At 41.5% G+C, this 25990-nt stretch overlaps 2 protein-coding genes and 1 long non-coding RNA gene across 4 annotated transcripts; all 3 read left to right on the forward strand.

The window, feature by feature from the left end:
* Positions 1-10369: 10369 nt before the first annotated feature.
* On the forward strand, positions 10370-14781 carry LOC133483091 (cysteine and glycine-rich protein 1-like). The gene is made up of 6 exons (XM_061783702.1): positions 10370-10520; positions 10927-11036; positions 12613-12781; positions 12941-13070; positions 13153-13246; positions 13588-14781. The coding sequence occupies exons 2-6, from the start codon at positions 10928-10930 to the stop codon at positions 13662-13664; spliced, it is 579 nt and encodes a 192-aa protein (XP_061639686.1). The 5' UTR covers positions 10370-10520; position 10927; the 3' UTR covers positions 13665-14781.
* A 2417-nt stretch (positions 14782-17198) lies between these two features.
* On the forward strand, positions 17199-20036 carry LOC133483090 (troponin I, slow skeletal muscle-like). 2 transcript variants are annotated; one of them, XM_061783700.1, is made up of 7 exons: positions 17361-17493; positions 18166-18321; positions 18396-18437; positions 18523-18654; positions 19372-19461; positions 19530-19706; positions 19778-20036. In XM_061783700.1, exons 2-7 carry the CDS (start codon positions 18271-18273, stop codon positions 19880-19882), a joined length of 597 nt encoding a protein of 198 aa, XP_061639684.1. In that variant the 5' UTR covers positions 17361-17493; positions 18166-18270; the 3' UTR covers positions 19883-20036. The 2 variants fall into 2 exon arrangements, with proteins under 2 accessions (XP_061639685.1, XP_061639684.1); XM_061783701.1 differs by lacking the exon at positions 19372-19461 and having other exon boundaries at positions 17199-17493.
* A 1588-nt stretch (positions 20037-21624) lies between these two features.
* On the forward strand, positions 21625-24471 carry LOC133483093 (uncharacterized). Its single transcript, XR_009790012.1, has 4 exons — positions 21625-21828; positions 21919-22047; positions 22125-22172; positions 22261-24471. It is a non-coding gene; the product is annotated as an uncharacterized LOC133483093 (long non-coding RNA).
* Positions 24472-25990: the final 1519 nt, after the last annotated feature.

The raw sequence follows: 25990 nt of genomic DNA on the forward strand, positions 1-25990 counted from the left end.
TACCGTGGCCAATCGGGAAGTGACCCGTTGACTGACACAAATAGAGGGAACAACTGTGCTCACTTGAGTGTATAACTCGGTTTGTCCATCCATTTCCAACACCGCTTATCCTGGTTAGGGTCGCGGGGCGCTGGAGCCTATCCCAGCTTACTTTGGGCGAAAGGCAGACTACACCCAGAACTGGTCACCAGTCAGTCGCAGGGCACATATAGACACGGACAACCAGTCGCACCCACTACACCATCAGTGACTTTAACTCTGTTTGTATAATAAGTCATTCACCACAGTAAAATTGACCAGGAGAAATGTTTGCAACTCCAATGCAGTTACCAGATAAGCTAAGAGTTAGCCTAGAATCTTCGATTTTGTTCTTTTACGAGGACTCTTTCTTTGTATTTTCTGACAGTCCGTGGCACTGTGCTTGCCTCTCTCAAGGCAGTATTGTTACTACGACATATATCTGGTTTACGGGTAAGAACATGCATGCTCATCATGTGTAGGGTCTCATGTTTTAAAAATTGTTTAAGATCTTAAAAATCATGCAGTAAGCGTGTACGCCGCTTAACTTGGTTGTGTAATTTCCCACCTGACGGGTGGCCAATCACTGTCGAAACCCAAATACGCACATCGGCGATGAAAGTCACGTTTCCCGTGATTGTTCCAACAGTAATATAGCGTTCCTCACCTGTACCTGAAGGGGGCGACAGCCGCCATGTTCACCCTTCCCGGCAGCTTTGTTCTGGAAGCATTCCTCTTCCGCTCAGAATTGCTCCTCACCTCTCCTTGGAAGCTCCCCATTCCCTCCAAAGACTCCACATTCCTGTTGTCTCCTTTGGCGTATTGTTGCCGGGATGATGCGGCTTTGTCAGCACCGTGGGCGTTGTCCACGTTGCTCTGGCGATATTTCCCAAAAGTCCAGTTCTTGTTGGTGTTCCTTCTAAGCTGGAGGTCTCTCAGGTCTAGTGTGTCTTTTGAGCGAGGGGCTTCCCTTTTTGGAATACGAGGGCTGCTGTACGCCGAGCATGTTCCGTCACTCCGCTGTGTCGCAGCTGCCGGGCTCCGTTGCGAATACGCCCTGGAACTTCGCTGCTGAAGGTTCTTCACAGATGAACCTTTCAGCAGCAGCTCGGAGGATCCGGAGGAGCAGGAAGGAAGTCGTCTTGCGGAATGCTGGAAGTGCGTGGTGGGATTGGGAAGGCCGCTGTATGGCAGTTTGGGGTCTGCTTTGGAGAGAGGCATCCTGCGTCGATGCTAACTCGAAGTAACCTGCTGCTGCTGTAAGAAGATCATGGCTGCAGAGACAAAATAAGATTATTATTGTATTATTGTACACTATATCGGCACTAAAACGAGTGGTTCGCAAGTCTGCCAAAGAGTTCTGATGTTCCACATTTGGATCACGGCTCCAGCCTTCCTGTTTGTAGTTTGCTGTTTGCATGGTAATGTTAGGGGCAAGTGTTAGGGTTAGGATTGCGGTTAGGGTTAGGGGTTCAGTTTTTTTGGGGTACAATGTAGAAGTCTCAAAGGAAAATTATGATCACATTGATTCACAGTTCAAATGACTCTTGGAATATTTTGGGACAATGTGGCAGTGCGTCAGATCAAAATGGCCCCAGCAGTATTATTTAGCAATAATAAGGGTGATGGTTTACCCAGTAATGGCGGCGGTGCAATGCGGAGCGTCTGTGCCAGAGACGGAACGTTTCTGACCGCAGACTTGCTGACGGAATGGGACAATAAACGGCGGCGACGGGGGGAAGAGGAGCAGATGCTTTTGAGGAGTCGAGCCACACAGTCACCAGTCGATGAAACTGTAACGCTTGCTTGGGGATGACAAAGCAATATACACATCAAATGGCAGCATATGGTTGTAATGTAGCCATGGTCCTCGGGTGTGTGAAACATGCTGTGAGTGACACAGCTCGGCTCGCACAGCGTGAGGACGACGGCCCCCTTTAAGGTCGTGCCAACACCGCGGCCTGCCACACTTCAAAGATGGAGAATGACCGGGGGTGAGAATGTGGGCTTAGTCAACGCATATTCCACAAGCATGGTCGACATCCATTCATCCATTTTCTATACTGCTTCTCTTGTTCAGGATCCTAGGCAGCTGCAGCCTATTGCAGCGGACTTTGGGCGACTACAAGCCGAAACCTGTTACCTGTCAATCACAGGGTAGATTCAGGTACAACCTTTCACACCATAGATATGAAGCGTTACATAGGCCTACGCGCTGTAGCAACCTGACTAATCAACGTTCCTTACGTGGTGGCCATGTTGGAGAGGTCGATGTTCCCATCAAAAGCATCCATCCATCCATCCATCCATTTTCTGAGCCGCTTCTCCTCACTAGGGTCGCGGGCGTGCTGGAGCCTATCCCAGCTGTCATCGGGCAGGAGGCGGGGTACACCCTGAACTGGTTGCCAGCCAATCGCAGGGCACATAGAAACAAACAACCATTTGCACTCACAGTCATGCCTACGGGCAATTTAGAATCTCCAATTAATGCATGTTTTTGGGATGTGGGAGGAAACCGGAGTGCCCGGAGAAAACCCACGCAGGCACGTGGAGAACATGCAAACTCCACACAGGCGGGGCCGGGGATTGAACCCGGGTCCTCAGAACTGTAAGGCTGATGCTCTAACCAGTCGGTGTACATGTTTGTCCATGCCAAAGCACGGGCTATCAGTACAGCAATTTCTTTTCAAATGTCAAAAGGAATATTTTTACCTGTGAAAGGTCATTGTGATTGTGATTCTATGGCGCTGTGTGCAACCGTATGCAGTACAATGTGCTTGCATCCTTATTCTTTTAGTTTTCCTGCCATCCACACACATGGAATGCGCTAACGACTTTGACCGCCCTAGCGTAGCGTCTCCGTAGGCACGCAGCTCAAAAGGGGCATGTCGTATCTACCTGGTCATATCTGTGTTTCACAGTGTCACTGACTTATCTATATATACCACGCGATTGGCTAGGAATCACAGCCATACTCTGCTTCTCTTGCCAAAAAAAAAACAGCTGGGATACGCTCCGTCTCACCCACAACCCTAATGAAGACAGGCACTATTAAAAAAAATGGATGGAAGATCACTTATGTGAACTGCTACACTACCAATGGCACAGGAAGAGAAACGTCATCGACCAATGTGTTTGGTACACCACCAGTTATCCACATCGAAAAACGCCACTGGTCTTATCATGGACCATGTTGTCTCGGTGATGACACATGTTTGCCCTCCTTGGAGATTAATGGTGGGTTCGCAAATCAAGCGTGACCTTTTCCACCAGAGGACAAAAGTGAAGCAGCACAATGAGCGGCGGCGTCGGCGGCTGCAGCTGGGAACCTATAATCATCCACAATAAAAAGATACTTGCACCAGGAACCATTTACTGCAGCTCATAAGACTTCAGAGAAGTCCATTTGCTGAATGCTATAAAAGGAAATTGTTATGAAATATAAATGACCAAACCTGGCAGAAACATTTCATACTTTATTCTCCTTTTTTTAATCTTTTGTCGCCAGCATGAAGGGAAATTGTATTAAATTTTGATTATTTCCAGCCACCCCAATCCAGAGGAACAGTTGAACGGGTGCGTCGCTATCTTTTGTCTGATTCATTTTTCTCAACCCTTCTTGATCCACTTTTTATATATAGCAACCCACATTGCTCATTTCCTTTCCCGGCGGCCTGAAAGATTTGTCTGAGAGGAAGTCTGCAGAACACATGGACGGTCTCTCACACACGCGCGCACACACACACACGCACACGTGCACACACGCACACACACACATAAACAAACACACACAGCCAAGTCTAAATGTCAACACAACGAAATGTTGGATTTTGTTGTTGATGTTGGATTTTGTTGTGGGTGTTGTTGTCGGATGTTGACGGGATTGTTGGAGGTTATCGTCCATAGACTTGTCCTGATCCGATCACGTCATTGGAAATCTGGCCGATCACAACATTTATTTTGGGTGTCAGCTGAAAATGATAGTCTTTTATTCTTTTCAACAGAGCTGGCTCAAAGACAGACGAACCGCTAACTAGCTAGCTAGCTAGCATGGTAGATAGGTGGGCGGGCGGGTGGGTGGTTAGGATTCCAAATGCATTAATTAGCATTGTTGCAGTGTTGTGTTATGAAGCAATGTTCATAATAACCAGTTACGCATACACAGGTCGGCGAGAAGGAGCCCGCGGTCGTCACGGTAACAAAATCCCGGCTCGTCATTGGCCTAGCAGTATATAGGGCGCGATGTGGGCTGTCTCACTTGCATGCGACAGGGCCCGCCTCTAAAAACATGCTGATTTCAGCAAGACAAGACATAGGGTGTAAATTGTCATAATTCATGATCCTTGTGGTATTTTGACAAAACCATGTCAGACATGTGATTAAAATATCTGAGAACTGTTTTAATTTGTGGGTAACGATGCATTATATGGGTTGCACGGTGAAATTACGGTTAGACCCGTCTGCCTCACAGTTCTTAGTTTCGAGGTTCGAATCTTGGATCTGGCCTTCACGTGTGGCGTTGGCATGTTCTCTCAGCACGTGCGTGCGTTTTCTCCGGCGACTGCGGCTTTTACCCACGTTCCAAAAACATGCATATTAGCTTCATCAAAGACTCTAAATTGTCCTTATTTGTGAATAGTCGTTTGCCGATATGCGCCGGCCGATGGGCTAACGCCCAGTCCAGGTCCACCTACGACCCTAAAGAGGACGACTGGTGTTGGAAATGGATGGATGGTTTCCTAATGTCTGCTTTTATGCATGCCTGCAGTGAAAAAGCAGCTTGTTTGGCATCTCTCCCCCATGAGACAACGAGGCATGACCGATACTCGTCTAGAACGTACCGTAGCAAACCAAGCGGTGAAAAAGCGCCTGGAGGAGCTCACTCTGCCTCGTATGGGTCAGCAGAGATCTTCATACGATAGAAGTGCATTACAGGCAGACGTGCCTCCGCATCCAATTGCACGCTTAATGACTGCCGTCCAAATGTATTCAAAACATTTTCAAGAAGTTGCATGCGAGAATAGCAACTTACCAGGGAGGCTCTCAAACGGTGGATGCTGGCGTGATCATGAAGCATATCTTGACAAGTCTTTCTTTGCACGCCGGACGGGAGATCCTTCAGTAGCTTCAGGGTGGGCTGCTTCCTTCCCCGCTTGCGTAACCACGCTCCAGTCGCATCCTCCGCCGCCGCCGTCACGGTCAGCGCCCTCTCTGTAAATGCCAGCCCAGGCTAACCGGACCGCTCCTTCCAAGAGCTAAAAGTGGCACCCGGTAAAAAGGTTCCTAATTTTAGTCGATCGTCCATCTGTCGCACGGCGGCTTGGCGGCGGCTCTCGCTCACAGCCGGAACCGTTCAACTGGGCCGATTTGAATTGTCACGGCAGGTTTTGGAGCTCGGGCTCCCTCGGCACCACCCTCACGGGCTCCAATTACTGCAAATAAATGGTAAATTAAGCCAAATATAGCCTCATTTAAATAAATACAGTTCGAAAGTAGCACAAACTGCTATCATGCATCTCCTCATATACGTATTCCGTCAATACCCCGAATGCCCCTGGTGATGTCAAAGAGGAAACATGGCACTTATCGTAAGCAGCTAATGTGGTATAACTTCTTGTTTTCTAGGCTGCTCGGTACCATATGGCTAAGTTGACAATAATAAAAATAATCTCTCCATCTTCTTCACTGCTTATCCTCATCATCCTAGCCATACACGTCTTCACACTCACATTCTCACCTACGGACAATTTAGACGGCGTCTTCAATTACTGTAAACTCAACATGCGTGTTTTGGAGATGTGGGAGTTTCAAACCCGAACATAAGACCAGTGAAGCAGTTGTGCTAACCACTCCATCACTATGCCGCCCAAGAATAATAGTTTTTTTTTTTTTTTCCACTATAACTAACATCAATTAACTTCTTTTTACACTTGTAAAATAAAAATAAAAAATAAGTTAAGTTGATTTCAGATGACATTATTGGAAGCTGCTGGTTTTGTTGCACAACTTTTTATGCTAGGTCGCTAGCTAATCTATACTATAAATACAGAGTTATTAGGATTCTCACATAGTTTCCAGGCAGGACATGCGCCGCTGCAACATGATTGGCTCCTGTGTCGCGGGAAGGGCAGGTTACGCATATGTAATGAGATGACCATCCCAAACATGTATCACATTTGTCCAAAATCCAAAATAAAAGTGAGTTATGGTTAGATTTAGGCCTAGTGTGTCATGCGGAAACGTCTTTCCAAAAGAACAAAAGCAGAGGCCTACCATTGTTCTTAATGTTTTGGAGTTTGGAAGTATCACAATGTATTCGAAGCCAGATGGATCACAACCGAATTTTAGCATTAGCCGCTAGTGATGTGGCAAGGCCTACACTGGTGTGAAGACAGCGGGAGGCTGACTGACGCCTTTTTCGTTAGTCCGTCTTGCACGTTGGAGAAAATCGTCTTTCTTGTGGGCAGACCGTCATGCCGACCTCACATCTTTCTGTTGACTCACTGTCAAGCAATAAGTAAGGATTATAGTCAAACATTATACAGCACAATCACTGCGGTACACAGACAGAGTTCGACCTTGACACATCCAAATCCCTGTCTGTCATATTACATCCTTTCCTCGCCTGGGGCACACAATCGCAAGTTCATAAGCGCCGCTGCTCAGATAAAGAATCACACGACAGGTACAAGAAGATGACAGCGCCGACTGATAACAAAGTTCCTATCGCTTCTCGTTGTTCTTTTTATCGTTAACATCTAATTAGGAGCTGTGCATGTCACACTCTGATGCTTGCACGCCCTACTTTGGCAAATGAGGAGTGCACGGATACACGCACGCACACAAGCAGGGTGTGTCACACACTCTGCTCTACTGACGCCTACTGGAAACTGCATCTCACCGCAACTTGATGAACCAAGCCCAAACATGCTCCAAACAGGCAGGCAACCTGGCAAAGTTGCTCTGTATTCTATGGAAATATCCACCTACCTGTGAGGTTTTACAATTTCTCGTCATGTACGGGATCACTGAAGCACCCAAGGAGAATTGTGGTATCCCGTAATGGTAACGCACAATCGTATCCAATCGCAAGCAAGCATGACATGGACGCAGGGGTCACAAATCTTTTTTTTTTTTAAACTGAGAGCGATGTTGATCCGGTTTCATACACACGTCTACAAAAAAAAAATAATAATAAATACTCAAGTTACCTACATGTTTTGTTTTTTAAAATAATAATTATCATCTTTTTTTGATTTTCATCTATGTGACGACATTCATTTCTCATAATAATTATCAATAATGATTGAACAAGGTAGGAAACGTAAACGTCACAATTCAACGTTTTGTTTTATTTCTATCAAAAGTGTTTTTATGTTTTTCAATGATCGCTTTTACAGCATTCCTAGGAAATCACAATTTCCCATCGCCGATGAGCTATTTTTAGAACAGGCCATGAGTGGCCTCATGTGCTCCTTGAGGCCACCAGGTCGTCGAACCCCCTGATGTAGAGTGAAGTCGTCGAAATATCAAAAATACTCTATTATAGAATATTTTTGTTGTTACAGTTTATGCGTAATTTCATGGGTAATATTGGATGTATAATATTATTTGGTATGAGTGTTACGCCATGGAGTATGGAGCGCTGTTTTTGTGCTCGAGGGGGGGGGGTGGAAGCAATTTGGAAAAAAATTCAAATTACAGAATTTGAAATTTAAATGTGTGGTAAGACTGGTATAATAACTCACATCAAATCAAATAAAAATAAATAATATATTAATAAATAGAAAATATAATATCATTTCAATATTTGGAATGAAAATAAATGCAAAAAAAAAATGCAAACCCCCACATAATATGAATAAAAGTAAATTGTTAAGAGTCCAGGCCCTCCGCCTTCCTCCCGCCTTCCAAAAACATGCAAGTTAGCTTCTTGAAGACTCTCAATTGTCTGTAGCTGTGAATGTTTAGGTTTTTTTTTCCTTCTCTATCTGTGCTCTGCGATTGTCTGGCGACCATTCCGGGGCGTGCCCCCGCCTCTTGCCCAAAGTCAGCTGAGCTAGTACCTGCGACCCTAATGAGGGCAAGCGCTGTAGACACTACAAATAATACTGTAATAGTAGTCGTAATTTGAGCATCAACCACTTAATTAGGGATCGTGAAAAGATGTTAAAGTGGCTGTTGTTTATGTTTACGTGCACCAAAAAGCCTTGAAATGTGTAATTCGACACCGCTGCAAATAAACTAAGTATTATTGTCTTTGTAAAAGGCAGAATTGTTGAGCGTTACCTATGCAAATGCATAATTTTTTTATTTTTAAAAAAAATGCAAAGCAGTCACGCTAACAACTCACCCCTTGCTCCCTCGTCGTGTCCTGTCTTGTCCTGCAGTCAAGTCCCGAGCAGGAGAGAAAGTGCTGAACGCCGCATCCTCGCACCTCGCCTCCCATCGTCTTCCTCTTCCTCCGGATAAATCCGCCAAGCGCCTGTCACTCCTCTTCCTCTCTCGCTCCTGCTTTCAAGGCGACGCACATGTGCACGGACGAGTCCACGCGGCGCCGAAGCGAGGGTGTCCGAAAGGCTGGCTATAAATAGACGTCTTGACTCGCCCGTGGTCTCTTCGCGTGATGCTTGAAGCGAGAGGGAGCAAAGACACATCTTGTAGCAAGTCTTGCCAGAAGTGTGGAAGCTGGAACTGCAAAATAAGGGGAAATGTCACATACAAGTGTGGATATAAAATGACACAACCACATCAATCTAATTCTAAATGTGTCAGCAGTGGGATTCATTTCCATAATAACTGCCCTGCACCAAACTTCAGCTAAAATGGGCTAAGATCCAGAGCCACTTTCGAGTGACGGTCGGAGTCCTGACCACCAGGTTACATGGTTCCGCAAAGAAAATATAATAATATTTTGAGAGTAAATGTAGTAATTTTTCGAGAGAAAGTCAGAATGTTACAAGATGGAGGAAAAATGTTATGAGAGAGAAAAGTCGTTAACTAATACTACGACAAGAAAAATCATAATATTATGGAGAAATCTAGTTTTTTTTTTTAAGAAAATATCAAAACAGAAGAAAAATGTCCTTGGTATGAGAGAGAAAGTCGTAAAGTTACGAGAGAAAACTTTGTCACGTGACGAGAAAGTCATATTGCAAAAGAGGAAAATCACACTTTTGTGACACGAAGGGTAATTTTGTGAGGAAAAAAGTTATAGGGTTCCAAGAAAAAAATGTCCTTAATTTACAAGAGGGAAAAGTAATAATGTTACAACAAGAAAAATCAAAACGTTAAAAGAAATATTGTAATTGCGTCAAGAAAAAAGAAAAACGGTACTCGAGAGAAAGTCATAATGTTCACAGGAAAAGTCGTAATGTTACGAGAAGAAAAATAATAATGTCACGAGAACTATACTGTTATTTTTTTTTCTTTAAGAAAAAGTCAAAATGTTGTTATGAAACAAAAAAGGAATTTTTTGGGAGAAAACTTTGTGCTGACATTAAAGAGAACGCCATGTTAGGAGAAAAGTCGTAATGTTAGGAAGTGAAACATCCCAACCTCAAGAGAGAACTAGTGTTACGAGAGAAAACCTTGTAATATTACGCGAAAAAAAGTCAGAATGTTAGAAGAAAAACAATCATTACGTTACCCCACAAAAGTCAAAATGTTTAGAGAAAAAAAAAAGCTTTTGAGAGCAAATCTCAAAAGTGTTTGTGCCACATACACACAGTGGAGCGTATGAACTGCTGCCTCCAAGAGTTAAAATGCTTTTGTTGTCTTTAGGGGTCCTCGCTTTTTGTCACACTTCGGACTCGAGGAGACGCAAAGTCATTTGTCGTAAAAATGCCAGGCTCCCCCCCGGGTCGTCATGGTAATGAAATTCAGGAAATCAGGTGCGCACCACAATACGTGATCTTTGTGGGATTATTTTATTTGATTTTTTGGATTTTTTTATTTTATTTTTAATTTAAGCTTGTCACACGCACATTATTAATAAGACACATGGCAAGTGGTTTAAATTGTGAAAAAAAGCAGAGCATGTCTCCTTTAAATGTTACATGGGGCGTGGTCAGCCCTACAGAAAAATGCTAACAATACCCCGTGTGAGGCACAATGATCGATGGTTGATGTTGTTGTTTTGTTACGCACGTACGAGACACGCGTGTCCAGTTGGAATTATGATGACGAACGCACACAAATATCACAATTTGTCAAGAATAACACAACCCGTGCCCCTGAGAAATTGCAAGTGCTTTGAGGTGACATCATCATCTTGCGTTTCATTCCATTCCATGATGTGGCCTTTTGGGGGGGAAAAAAATAAATAAAGAAATGACAACAAATTCTAACATAAAACACTTACACACACACATACGCACACTCCTCTAACTCCTCCCACTGAGCAGCTGAGTGTGCTGTTATCCTTTCGCACTTTGCTCTTCATCACAGCTAGTGGACATCTTTAGTAGACGTGAACCAACCAAGAGGCTTCATACAAGCAGGTAGGATTGATCCTAAACTTCTCTCCTTTTTTGTTTTGTTTTGTTTTTTTTTAAATCTTAAAAGCCAAGTTATCATGTTTATTCAAGCTTGTATGGTATGGAGGCCCGAGTTGGAAGATAAATTAGCAGCCTTTTGGGAAAAAAAAACGTATGGTTTTTAATTCTACATTTCTTTTAAAATAATCTTTGAAGTCAGTAAAACTTGAACTTGATCTGATTTTACTGGCAAGGAATGTCCTGTTTACAAAGGGCGATCACGTCGATTACTGACTATTCCGCCAGGACGAACTTTTGAGCGTGTTCCATCTGTGTTCAGCTCTTCCCCAGCCCAAAACTGTATCGTTTCCTTTTCGAGGTAAAGTTTTACTGAGACGTGTAATGGGTGGTTTAACCCGCATTTACGCAGGATGCCTTTCGGGGGAGGGAACAAGTGCGGCTGCTGCCAGAAGACGGTCTACTTCGCAGAGGAAGTGCAGTGCGAAGGGAAGAGCTGGCATAAATCCTGCTTCCTGTGCAGTAAGTCCATCTCTTGCAAAGTCTCGGTGTGGAATGTGGAGGATTTTGGGAAGCAAATGTTTGTGTTGACACGTCGCAGTCCTTATATGGACGTGTTGGAAACATGTGACAAAGTTGTCCTTTTATGGAAGAGGAAGGTGCGCACGCTCGCCCTCGAGCAGAGTGTTTATCTATGACACACAGATGGTTTTTTTTTTTTTTTTTTTTTTTTTTTAAATGTCAAGCGCCGGTTGCAGTGGTTTGGCCTGGATTTACACTGCATGCATCACAATTCATATTGTGGCCCAATTGGGATCTTTGTCAAGGCAGCTGAAGAGACAAAAAAAACAAAAAAAAACCGCATGGAATCAAGTTATCTTCAAATTGGAATCAGCCCTCTTCCAAATGATGATTAAAAAAAAACTATATTTATCAGATATCTGCCAATTGGACTTTGAACTCATAGATGGGATTGACCTTGTCAATGCAAAGCTTGATGTCATTGAGTTATTGAGTTATTATTCATTGAAGTTTAAGGGCCGCTCTGAACAGATAAGAAAATAGTTTTATCTTGAAAATTAAGCCCCGATCTTTCAAGCCCAAAAGCTTGAAAGGCTGTTGGGGTGGGGGCAGGAGTTACGGGAATTTTTTTTTTTTATGAGGGAACGGTTGTATGTTGTGAGGGGGAAAAGTTATGAGGAAGAAGTAAATCATAATTTTGAAAGAGAAAGTCGAAGAGTTATGAGAGGCAAACATTATTGCAAGAAAAACGTCGTAAAGTTAAAAGAAGAAAAGTCATAAGGTTCGGTGAAAAAAAAGCTGTGTAGTTTTGTGAAAGAAAAAGTTGTTGTTACAAGAAAGTCGTAATACTACGAGAGAAAAGGTTTTGTTGCGAGAAAATGTAATGTTACTAGAGAAAAAGTCATACGTTTATGAGGAAAAAAACAATCATAATGTAGAGGGGAAAGTCTTATGACGTGAGAAATGCAAATGCATTTATTCGTGAAACATTTACCTGTATTAATATAAAGTGTCACTTCATAACTTCATATCGCGGGTATACTGTACACAGGTGCATCTCGATGACATCAGTGCGAGCTTGACATCACCAAAGTATTGTACACCGATTGGTTAAAAAGTCGACTAGAACATCTGAACTTTATTTGGGGTGAATCAGTGCCCTTTAAATGGTGGCAGTTGTGTACTGATTCCCATTGAATATTTAATTTGAATGTGATTGATTAATTCAGAACACAGCCACATCCCCATTTAAAAGAGGGTGTGCACACTTATGCAATCACAATGTCTCTGTTGTTTAATTTTACTTACCCTCAATAAAATATATATTTTTGTTCAATTACAATTAAATTGTTATGTTCTAGGTCACAGTAATGGTCGATAACGTTTTGTAATGCTTTATCTTGGCCTCGTCTTTTATATTATCAAAACCTGGCATTTGAACAGGGGTGTGTAAACTTTTGTGCATACCGATTGATTGCTGTGTCGCAGATATATTCATTAAATTGGTATTCGTCACTTGGACCTGCAGTGTACACACAGCCTTAGAAAGACGTTTTCACTTCCCTCTCATTGGAAGTGGTTTGCAAGAAGAACCTGGACAGCACAACGGTGGCCGTGCACGTGGACGAGATCTACTGCAAGTCGTGCTACGGGAAGAAGTACGGGCCAAAAGGCTACGGCTACGGCGGGGGAGCGGGGACCCTCAGCGTGGATGCAGGAGAGGGGCTTGGAATTAAGCCTCCAGTGTAAGAACAAGAAAACCACATTGTAATTTTAGCAGCAATTAAATTGCAATATTCCAAGAATAGTGTGATTTCAAGATAATTAAGTTGTAATATTAGGAGAAAAAACTGCCAAATGAAAGTCTTTTTTTTTTGACAATCCTCGTAATATTTTCTCGACAGAGAAGCTCCGCACCATCCTACCAATAACCCCAACGCCTCCAAGTTCGCCAAGAAAGCTGGCGACGCCGATGTTTGTCCACGCTGTGACAAAACGGTGTACGCGGCGGAGAAGGTTATCGGCGGCGGCAACGTGAGGAAGCTCTCTCATCTTTTATGACGTCAATTAGTATTTGTTGTTGAAAAATTTTACTGAATCTCTTTTATTTGCTCAGTCGTGGCACAAAGGTTGCTTCCGTTGCGCTAACTGCGGCAAAGGACTGGAGTCCACCACTGTGGCAGACAGAGATGGCGAGATCTTCTGTAAAGGTGCGCTAGCGCTACTTGGGCTAGGTTTGCACTACAGTCTCATTGGCCACTGTTGACAAAACGGAATGGTCGCAAGCCCAGACGCTTAAAAAAAAAAACTCATATGAATTTGTTGGTGACAGAAAAATTATATTGTCAAACACTTATTGAGCGGCAATATGGATCCCCCCTATACTGACGCCGACTCTGGAGCCGGGTCCGGGTACCGACCCCTCCCGTTGCCCGTCACGGATATCGTAAAAGACCGAGAGAAAATTCAGCAAGACCGGCGGGGAACATAGTTTAACGTAAACTTGAATGTGTGAATTAAGGATTTAAAGCGCTCCTTCTTGCATTCGCAGGTTGCTACGGCAAGAACTTCGGCCCCAAGGGATTCGGTTTTGGTCAGGGTGCAGGAGCTCTGGCTCATTCCCAGTGAAATCCCAAGCTTCAAGCCACCTCCATTTTGTCACGCTACTCCAGCTACAGCTACACGGAAAACAAAGCAACGTTCACCGACAGTTGCCAGTCAAAAAAGCTTTAAAAGTTTTCAAAGTTTTCAAATTTTCAGGCAAATAATGAAGTCATGCTAATGTTTTTTGATGTTGTTGTTGTTGTTAAACCTTTTAAATTCATCCCCCCCAAAAAAACACACACAACTTAAAGTGGTTGTTAAGTGGAGTATTGAGGCCACACTTTACAGAAACGAAAATATTTGAAAATATATTCAAATTTATAGGAAAATAAAAGCTCTAATGTTGCAAGAATTTTTCGAGGGAATAAAAGTTTTATTCATAAGAGGAAAAAAGAAATCCTAATTTGGCAAAAGTCATAATGAGAAAAATGGTCACTTCGCACGAAAACGTAATGGTCTTTTGGGAACCATAATATTAAAAGAAACTATTTTTAAAGTCACAACATTAATGACAAAAGTCATAATATTGTGAGAGGAAGACATCATTTTTTGACAAAAAAAGTTGTAATATTACAACAAAATGCCCGTGATATAAACAAGTAAAAGGTCAGTATTGTAAGAAAGAAAAAAAAAATTTTTGACAAAAAAAGGATTTTTTTCAAAAAGATTTTAATCACAAAATAGGTCAACACAATTGTCACTTTGTAACATCCTAACATCGGTATTATAGTCATAATGTTATGCCTTTTTTTCTCGTAAGATTACATTTTTTCCCCGAAAAAGTAGATTTGCCTTTATGATTTTCCCAACTTTACGCCTTTCTTTATTCTCGTAATATAATTTATTTTGCTTTAAGTGGTCCTATTACTTTTTTAGAAATGGACCAGTGCCAACCAATTATCCAAGAATAACATACAGTATAGGGATTTTTGCAAAGATGCTATTATATTTCCATTTCCATTACACGCACTGATCTTCACTGCCAGCATGTGTGCGAGCAGAAAAAAAGCAAACATAAAGAGGTCAGCAGCCACATAAAATCATATTTGTACTTTATAGATGGTGACGTTGCGACCGCTTTTTTGTGCCTTGCATGCCAAATGTTATCTTGGTGACATGAAAAATAAATATCCAGCATCAGCGTCACTGTCACTTATGTTTTACAACCGTATTTCAGATGGAAACGTTTGTGTGTGTGTGTGTGTGTGTGTGTGTTTTATGTCGATTGCTCCTTTTGTGGAAGAAATTAGAATGGAAGAAGTAGGAATTGGAAAAGTACATTGAACATATTTAAACAGTAAATGTTTAATATGATCATTTGTAGTAATACAAACGTGATTATAACATGAATGGCAAAACAATTTTTTCGTATAAAGCTGTTGCATGACTGCCGTTTATCATGCTGCCTGTCATATATACTATATATACAATGCATATATGTACTGTAAATATATACAGTATGTATGCTACTATTGAGTAGAGCTATGAGACACTTTATTAGGGACCCCTCCACAATATCAATGTCAAATGTTGTGACAGTAATGTGCAACACACCTCACTGCTGCATATGGCACAACAAATGTCATGACATTATTGAAAATGTATTCAAATTAAATATAAAGGAAATTATATAAATGATACAACAATGAAGGATGATAGTGAATTATTTATTTTGAAAAAAACTAATGTAATAATTATATAATGTTAAAGGGGGTTTTAAATGTGTGTTATATTCATGTGTTTATTACAATTACTTATTTATGAAATAATATTGCATTTGTATAAACTATGATTTATTTTCTTTTTTATACTATAACCCATCCATCCATCCATCCATCCGTTTTCTATCGCTTATCCGGGTCGGGTCGCGGGGGCAGTAGCTTTAGCAGGGACGCCCAGACTTCCCTCTCCCCAGCCACTTCATCCAGCTCTTCCTGGAGGATCCCGAGGCGTTCCCAGGCCAGCCGAAGGACGTAGTCTCTCCAGCGTATCCTGGGTTGTCCCCGGGGTCTCCTCCCGGTGGGACGTGCCCGGAACACCTCACCAGGGAGGCGTCCGAATCAGATGCCCCAGCCACCTCATCTGGCTCCTCTCGATGTGGAGGAGCAGCGGCTCTACTCTGAGCTCCTCCCGGATGACCGAGCTTCTCACCCTATCTCTTAAGGGAGCACCCGGACACCCTACGGAGGAATCTCATTTCGCCCGCTTGTATCCGGGATCTTGTTCTTTCGGTCACGACCCACAGCTCGTGACCATAGGTGAGGGTTGGAACGTAGAACGAGCGGTAAATTGAGAGCTTCGCCTTTTCGGCTTAGCTCCTTCTTTACCATCGATACAAAGTCCGCGTCACTGCAGACCCTGCACCGATCCACCCGTTCCGTTCTTCCCTCACTCGTCCATAAAAGTCCAGAATCGGTGACAAAGGACAGCCTTGCCGGAGTCCAACCCTCACCGGGAACGAGTCCGACTTACTGCCGGATATGCGGAGCAAACTCTGACTCCGGTCGTACAGGGACCGAACAGCCCGTATCAGGGGGTTTGGTACCCCATACTCCCGAAGCACCCCCCACAGGACCCCCCGTATGTATTTATTTTTAAATTTAAATTTAAAATTAGCTATATTGTCAACTTACATTTTATTTTTCCATATTTCATATGAGAGAAGAATAGTGTTTATTATTAGTTATTATTTACACTGAGAGCTTAATCAATCCATTTATGCGTGTGCATTTCTGCACTGTCAGTTTGAAAAAAAATGTCCCGTTTTTGAATCAAGGGTTGGAAATTAACCAATGTTTTTTTTTTTTTTTTAAATCAGCTTTGTCAATTCATTGGAAAGTCATCGACAGATTTATCGTTTAAATAAAACAATCGTTAGTTTCAACCCTATTTAGCATTGATTCAAATAAAGGCTTTTTGGGATGGCACGTTCCGAGATGTGCAACACATACACGTGTGCGCACACCATCACAATTTGTCTGTATAGTTGGACAGCCTCTGCTGTAGGCTGGAAACGACATTCCTCCTTTAAAGCCCGAGCTTAGCGCTGTCTGCGGCCTTTGCGCTAATCAAAGGGGGCTCGTTACGTTGACGGCCGCTCATCAATCCGTTCGGGCAAACCACTCACAGAAACAAAAGCAGCTGGAATGCAGATATTTACGCGTTTATTTCCATTTTATTGTCACATGTTTCTCTTGCAGCGTCGCAAAACAAGCAAAAAAAACAAAAAAAAAACAACTAGCGCGGCTTTTTGCCGCCGCCGCTCGTGAGGCTAGCTGGAACATTTTGGTCGGAACTCAAAATTGTACGACGTTTGTCACATTGTCTTGCTGCTAACAAGTTGGCCCAAAATTGGTGTTTTTTAATCGTAACTTTAAAAAATATATATTTGTTTTGATAAAAAGTATATTGCACCTTTCAATTATTATTATTATTATTATTATAAATACTGTACCAAAACCTTTGGGCGCTTCCTTCACAGAGGAAGTATTCACAGAAGCGTTATGCTAAAGTGCTATTATATTATGATATTGTAATAATAATATTTTGTGCATTTCATATGGAGTTGTTTTACCATAACTCCTCAACCTGAAACACTCGAGGTGAAGTTGAAGCCATTTTTATTTTTATTTTTTTAAATTCAAATTTCAAGTATAAGTAAACCACTTGATGAGGCCGATGGACGCGCTTGTATGTGCGTGCGTGTGCGTGCGTGCGCGTGCGTGCGTGCGTGTGCGTTGGCGTATTCCAGTCCAGCGAGAGAGGAGGGACAAAGGCGGGGGGCGAGGGATAAATATCCCCTCTGCTCTTCTCCCTCGCATCACTTTCTGTCTCACTTCATCTTCCCACCGAGGTACGTAAAGGCTTAACAACAACACTTTTGTGCTTGAAATAATCATTTACGCGACATTTGATCAGTTTAACAGGACCTTTTATGAAGAATGTTAAGGAGATTTTGCTCGTTTTCGTCAGATTTCATTATGACGATGGAGTTTGGGATTGTATAGACGGACTTATAATTGAGTCTATGATGATGGCAACCACTAACATTGAGTTATATGTCATCGTCTGTCTGTGTGATTGTTTGGAGTTATTTGGAATAAAACACTTTGCAGAAGAATGACTATAGTTTTGTATTGTCCGTAATTGCCGCCATGTTGTTCTGTCATGTCTGCCATCGCTTGGCTGTTTTTGGCTGAGGCAAGAATGCAACGTGCACGACGAACAGGGTGTGTACAAGCGATGGTGGGTCAGTTGACAGCTTGATATTACGCAGCTGGCCTTTTTACAACTAACACATCCTAATGCGGGCTAAGCATACGCATTAAAAAAAGAATAATAACAATGAAATGTATCGCACGTACAATAAGATCCACTCATGAGTAATTCAATAAACACCCGCCGAGGGGCACAGTTCCATTCCGGGAAAGGCCGGACAGTCGCCAATGCGGTGGAATGTTTCTGGAGTGGAAAGTGTATTAAGATCCTTTGGGGGCCGCCAAAAGGTGTTATTTTTGTCTTTCAGGGTCAACTCAGATAGCCAAGATGCCTGAGAAAGTGTAAGTGTTGTGTTGGTCGTCTCTCATCTGTGTTTATTGTTAGCGCGTGATTAGGAAACACAATCACTGTGATGACACTAATGCCGCCGTTTGTTTCCAATGCTTCCATTACAAGGCCTGAGGTGAGACTTTCAACACCGCGTTCATGTATCTCCAAGCACACTGACTCACTTGTAACACTTATTGTTTCCTGCAGAGGAAATCGAAAATCTCAGCTTCTCGCAAGCTCATGCTGAAGGTGAGGTTTCGATCGTATGCGTGCGTGCAAACGTGACGGAAATCATGCATTTTGTGTTGCTGTCGTTGTTGTTGTCGTGCTGCAGAGCTTGATGGTGGCCAAGGCCAAAGAGGATCTCGAGCAGGAGCTGGCGGAGAAGGAGGAGCAGAAGGAGAAGTACCTGGAGGAAAAAACACCCGCGTTAAATATCAACTCAATGAGCTTGGAGGAGCTGCAGGTGCGTGACTCCGCTTGGACTTTTGATGAGTTTGTATGTTAAAATGTCGTTTTTCCCGTTGACTTGCTCTATTCAAAGAGAAACACAAGATCTCGAGGAGGAGTTTGGAAATGGCCAAAATAAAAATGATTTTGCAGCATAGGTTCTTGAGACTGTTTTCTACCTCTGCTCGTCATAGAGGTGTCTACCAAATTGCACCTGGCTCAGAGAAACTGTCTTGGAGTTTTATGACAAGTCATGGAACTTCCATTTCCAAGTTCCATTTGGAAGGAACCCTGGAAATGCGTCCAAAATCAAATGTGGAATCGTGAAATGCGCGCTTCCGACCTAAATGGAAGACTTTCTGTGTCTTTTGAGGTGTGACTTCTTGAGACTTTTTTGTCCATCTACTCATGATAGAACTGTCTTCCAAAGTCCACGATGCTCTGTGGAACTGGCTTTGGGGGCTGAATTTCAGCGTAGACCCAATGAGAATTTCACGACTGATTCGTCAAACTTTTCTGCTTGTACTTCCTCCCATATTCCAAAAATGTTTGGTTCATTGTCAATCGTTGTGAATGTGATTGTGTGTTCGCTGCTCTGTATTTAATATAAAATAGTGCTACCATTCTGCTCTTAATGTAGCACTGCGACTTCAAAAGATGACTACTACGCACTTGGGCTGAACTAAAGTCTGGGTGAATCCAGGCAGTGATGTTCTTGTTCATGTCTATGTAGAACCTTTGTGAAGAACTCCACTCCAAAATCAACGTGGTGGATGAGGAACGCTACGACATCGAGGCCAAAGTCACGCACAACACCCGAGAGGTCAAAGCGGCACCGGCGACGTCGAAAGTGATAACGATGGTAAACGCTTCTTCTGCTGTGTGCTTTAGATCAAAGACCTGAACATCAAGGTTCTGGACCTACGAGGGAAGTTCAAGAGACCCAACCTTCGGCGGGTGAGAGTCTCGGCCGACGCCATCCTGCGCTCGTTGCTGGGCTCCAAGCACAAAGTGTCCCTGGACCTGCGAGCCAACCTCAAGTCGGTCAAGAAGGAAGACACGGAGAAGGTCAGTTGTGCAGCAAGTGGAACGCAGAGTCGAAAAACTTCCCAGGCTGACTCTGTCTTCTTCTTGTTCAGGAGAAGACGGCGGAGGTGAGCGACTGGAGGAAGAACGTGGAGGCCATGTCGGGCATGGAGGGCCGCAAGAAGATGTTTGACGCCGCAAAGGGCCCCGCGCAGTAGAAGACACGGCTCACGGAATAAACCATCTCGCTTCATTTCAGTTCAGCAGAAGGCGACTCACAAGCTGAGCATTTTTTTTTTTTTTTTGTCTCCCACTTCATTTAGTGTGTTCTCTTTTCTGTGTCCCTGCAATAAACACACAGCACAAACTGAATATGTGTTTTGCGCTTCATGGTAAGTCACCAAACTTCACTGCCGTGCTCCATCCACACTCTGGTTATTCACATTACAGCGTTGCCCGTCTGACTGGTGCACGTGGTTCAAATTTGGTAGCAGTCAGACAAAATCTGTAGGTCAAAGCAACCATCAAATTGCTGATTTAAACCAAAATATAGAATGACTTCTAGCGCAATTTCAGGCTGGGAGCCTTGAGACGTCTACCAAATTCCATATTGCTAAGTGGAACTGGCTTCAGGGGCTGCGAGTGGAGTTAAGATAACGTAAGTTATCACTGGGCTCTTATCAACAGATAATGACAAAAAGTAGAATTACAGTGGGCACCCGAGATTTTATTTTCAATTTTTGTACTTTTCTTTGTTTTTTTTTTTGGGGGGGGGGGGGGGGGAACCAACCCCCCAAAATTGCTAATTGGCAGTTTATCATTGCTTAGTCAAGAATTTTCGGGGTTTAATAATTTATTGTCAGTGTAATTATAATGCAATTGCCCGCAGATTTTTATTTTTCACGGTCCAGCCTGGATGCGAGTTCATGTGGCGAGAGCAATTGAGATTGGAGCAATCTCAGGATGGCATGCAAACATTCCCACGAGTGGCTGTGAGCAAAATGCTTTTTTATTTTTTGGGGTGGGGGGGGGGGGGGGGGCACTTTTGCTCAAGCCAGGAGTCTGTCAGTTTTCACTTTGACCACATGGTGGAGATGTCAACTCACAGTCAATGTAAATAAATGCAGGAGAATCTTTGGATAGATAGGTGGATTGACTAGAGAGAGAGAGAGAGATAGAGAGAGAGAGAGAGAGAGAGAGAGAGAGAGAGATAGATAAAGTAGATGTAAAAAGTCAACACACCCCTGTTGAAATGCAAGGGGGTTTTTGTTGTTAAAAAAAAAAATGAGACCGTGATAAATCATTTCAAAACCTTTCCCACCATTAATGTGACCTAGGTTTTAGGGGTGGGGGGGGGGGGGGGGGGGTAATTGAAATAATTGGAAAAAAAAGAAATGTTAAAGTTTCTGCTTGAAAGCAAAAATAAGAAATAGCCTACTACAAATTCTGAACTTTATTTAGTGGTGACCAGAGGCACTATAAATGGATGCAGGTGTGTGCTAACTCCCATAAACATGAGTTTGAATGTGATCGGTTAAATTCTGAACACAGCCACATCCCCAGTTATAAGAGGGTGTGCACACTTGTGCAACCACATTATTTCAGTTATCTATTTTTACTTCTCCTCCCGAAAAGATTAAAAATATATATATATTTTTACAGGTAATAGGTGGAAAAAGTTTTGAAATGATTTATCTTGGTGTCATTTTTTTATATATATATCACAAAACCTGACATTTGAACAGGGGTGTGTCGACTTTTTCATCCGCTGTAAAAGGTGTAAAAAAAACCCAAAAAAACAGCAACAAGTACATACGCCATCCGCACCGACCTCTGGTGCTGCCAATCGGACTTCACCCCCCCCCCCCCCCCAGTCGGCATCAGCGCCCTTCTTGTGATTGAAGGCCAGAAAATGCATTTTTTTTTTTCCAGGCTGTGTTTCCGTGTTGAGCAAAGGTTGAAGATGGTCCAGCGGGTGGTGTGGGATGGAGTGGGGTGGGTGCTCACAATTGCATCATGGCTCCACTTTTGGTGGCGGTTACACAACCATGGCACTCGTTCAGAAGCGGCGAAGGCCACAATAAAAGTCTTCTTGCAAATCAAAGGAGCAGGCCGGGAGTGGTGTTTACACATCTCACTAAGCCCACCCTTACCCTCTTACAGGGTCCGCGTCCAGGTTTTTTGCCGTGTAAAAATAGTCAAAGCACGTCCAGTGAGAATGTACATTTTAATACCCGCCGCCATCTGTTTGCAGGTATGTGCCCACCGCCATTGTGCCGTCATGTGATCCGAGGCCCGGTTTAAAAGCTTACCCGGGCCCGGGTCAGGGGACAGCGTGGTGCGTTTCCCACTCCTCCACATCTCCAAGGAGCTTCTGGTCCCGGTGAGTCTGCAGTTGTATTTATTTATTTTTTTTTTTTTTGAAGCACAAAATAACTTTTTGGGTTTTGTTTTTCAAAGTGCAGGTGCTTTGTTTTGCAACATGTCGGACGGCGAGGAGGCGTACGAGTGAGTATATGATAAGATGGCGGTCAGATGACATGATGGAGACGACTAATGCATTTTGGTGTGTGTGTGTGTGTGTGTTTTCTTGCAGGGAAAACCGTAAGTCTATTGATGCATGCATCACATAATAAATGCAAAATGATGCATTTCGGAAGCCTGACAGCATAATTGCTTAAGTCGTTTTTGAAATATTTTCAGAAAACCATGAAAAGATAAACACACAAAGAAAAAAATTCAAAACAAACAGAAAACACACCATTTTCTAGCAAGCATGTTTGTATTTTGTTTGTTGATATTGTGACAGTAAGTTAAAAATAACTTGGCCAATTATGCTATTAGACTTACAATAATGATCATATGTGTTATGATGTGTATATGCAATTTTTATAGATTAAAATGTATGCTTTTATGGATTTAATGTTTAAAATGGGTTATTATATGATATATTGAATCATTTTTTAATGAAATTTTACATTGAATTATTATTTTATGACATTATATTTCTAATTATGTATTTCAATTAAGCTACATATATTTTTCAAAAAAGGTAAAAATAAGTTAACCACTAATAATATGAAAAAATCAACACCAAATAAAAGGGTAAAAATGGTCATTCTTAAATGTCATTCAAGAGTAAAGTTATGAAATGATACCAATTTATTTTTGTTTCATATCAATATGCATGTATTTGATTTATTTTTAATTATTACCTCATATTATTTCAATTTCAATTATTTCAAGAATTTTAAATTTTAGCTCAAATAATTGAAAAAAAACATTTGCAAAAATGAGCTCACCACTCAGTGATGATAACAATAATATCTTTGTATGATTTAAATTATCATCAATATCACTGAATAAAACAGAAAAAAACATAGTAAATGACTAAATAATCCATTTATCGTATTAAACTTTAAATTATTTAAATATTATATTTATATTTGAACCAAGCCAGTGTTTTTAATAATTATTATACTACAGTAAATAATCAATGTTGATCAACATTCTTAACTGTCATAGAAGTGTAAAAAATTGGATAACCACTCATTATAATAATAATGACACATTTTATAGGTGATGTATAAAAACATCTACACTGAATAAAACGGTAAAATTAATATTGTATTAAATAAATATAAAATACATATTCTTAACTGCAATGCAATAAAAAATAATATAGTTCATATTGTGTATCATCAATAAAAAAAATCGGGGAAAAAATGTTAGTGATACACATTTTTACCTGTCATACAAGTGCAAAAAATTCACTCCTCGTCTTAACAGTAAGGTGACAATATAACGTTATGTATTGTCGATTTCGGGCTTGTAAGCACCCATGAAGTCACATTTCCAACTTCCACAAATACACGCGCGGTTCCTTGTTTTCGAAGCTCACTGATCTGCGCTTGTTTGCTGTGCAGCCCCTCCAATCAGCTGCTGGTGTTTTTCCTGCCACTTGATTTGCTGCTTTACGTGCTAATCCGCCGGCTTCCCGGTGCTCTTTTTGTATTTTTGTCCCGCTGCCACTGTCCAGGCAGCTGCGCCTGTCCACCGCGTTGACCTTTATCCCCCGCTGCAGTGGTTCCCAAAACCGGTTACATCAAGTAGTACTATCTCAAAGTACAACAACAACAAAAAAGTTAACAAAAGTTGTCCTGCACTTAACAATTGTACTGGATTGAATAAAAAAATAAAGTTCAAGCCAATGTAAAACTATGCACAGTTGAAACATTTTAATTCAGTGATTCTTTCATGTTCCACTAGAGGGAGCCAGAGTACCACTCCCAGTACAAGTACTACACTTTGAGAATCATTACAAGTTTCTGCGGCTTCCAAAAACAAGCACGCTAGGTTTATTGAAGACTCTAAATTGGCTGTCGGTGTGAATGTGAGAGTGCATGGTTGTTTGTCTGTAAAGTGCCCTACGATTGGCCACTGACTAGACCAGGTTGTACTCAAGCCTGGTTGGAAGTACGGCATCCCGTTGCGATAACGCGGTCTTTAAAACGTTTTAAAAGTAACATTTGAATTCTTGAATATCTTACAAGTGGAACATTTCAAGCTAAAGTAACTCATTTGAAAGATGTTTTAATGGATGCTATGATATATAAAATTAGGATTTTATATCATTTGATTTGAAAAGAATTTAATAGTTTTCGGCTTTAATTACATTTCAAAACAATTAAAAAAAACAAGTTTAAAGTTAAAATTTAGAATGCTCAATTTAATGGATGATATTCTATATTACATCATTATTCATATTATGTACTGTATTATTAAATTATTTTATTTTAACTACATCCAAAACACCTAATAAATAAAAAAAAGGATTAAAATAACAATAATAATAATAATAATGAATGATATTACACATTTTAAATGTATTAATTAACTTTCCATTTTCAGCATATTAAAGACATACAGCAATCAAAATAATTAAAAAGTGTAAAAGTAAATAATAGCCAAATTGATGTGTAAAAAAATAAGACTAAAAATACAACAATAAGGTATTGTTTTGCATTTTATAAAGTAATATTAATGACAATATTTTGGCAAATATCGTATTGTATGTTTATAATATTAATCGAGTTTTCTTAATGAGTGGTTTTTTTACGTCTTTTAGTTTTAAAATGTTTTAATGTTGATGGTCACATACACCCGTCAAAAGAAGTAAGCCATTGCAAATGATTAAAATGCAGAGAAATCCACTTTGTGTGTTTTTGCGTTGCACTGATCGCCGTTGCGCGGGCTTCCAATTCCTGCTCTGTGGTTATCGTCACGAAATATTCGTGTTTGCAGCTAACGCGTCGTGCTTTGCACAGGAGAGGAGGAGGAGCTTGCAGATGAGGAGGAAGTAGATGGAAGTATAGTTCACTTCTGCAGCTTTTGTTGCTTGTAACACACACAACGTCACGCCTGTCGTTAGCAGTGTGTGCGCGCGCACAACAATTCTGTGTCGTCGTCAAAAAACTTGTCAGACTCAAGAAAAACCCTTAAGGGCAGGGGTAGTCTTCTTAGAAAGATCATTGATGACATGGTATGCTTTTAAAAATAGTAATAAAAAAATAATGGAATACTTTTTTTTTTTTTTTTTTAAAGCACCTCTCCTTTGCCGAGATAATCCACCCACGTCACAGGTGTGGCAACTCAAGATGCTGATTAGACAGCCTGATTATTGCACAGGTGTGCCTTAGGCTGCCCACAATAAAAGGCCGCTCCAAAATGTGGAGTTTTACTTTTCTACATCTCTACGCTCAGCTCATGAAAAAAATAGGAGCAAAAACTAAAGTGTTGCATCCGTATTTCTTTTTTCAGTGTTGCAGGCATCAAATCCAAAATGGGTGGATATTTGCATTAAAAAAAAAAAAAAAAAAAAAAAAACTAACATTCATCAGTTTGAACATTATCTTGTCTTTGTCGTGTACTCAATTGAATAGAGATTGAAAAGGATTTGAAAATCATTGTGTTTTTTTATTTACATTTTACGTCCCAACTTCACTGGAATTGGGCGAATGCTCAACTTTTAAATTGGAAAAAAAACAGAAAGTACATCAAATAAAAACAAATAAATGCCTTGTGCAAATGCGCCCTCTCCATCTATTTGTGCAAAGCTGACGGCTGAGTTATTTTTAATGACGCACACGCACGTGCATGCACACACACACACATTTTCACTCCATCATGGCTGGCAGCTGCCTCGTTTTCTCTTTCATGTCACTCAACTCGCTTTTTTTTTTTTTTTTTTTTTTGAACTGCTGTCTTTCCACTCGATGAACTGGAAAAACTGAAACGCGTACACTTCAAAGCTACTGTTGTCCACA

Source organism: Phyllopteryx taeniolatus, chromosome 9, assembly GCF_024500385.1.
Source record: "Phyllopteryx taeniolatus isolate TA_2022b chromosome 9, UOR_Ptae_1.2, whole genome shotgun sequence".
Classification (NCBI taxonomy): Eukaryota; Metazoa; Chordata; class Actinopteri; order Syngnathiformes; family Syngnathidae; genus Phyllopteryx; species Phyllopteryx taeniolatus.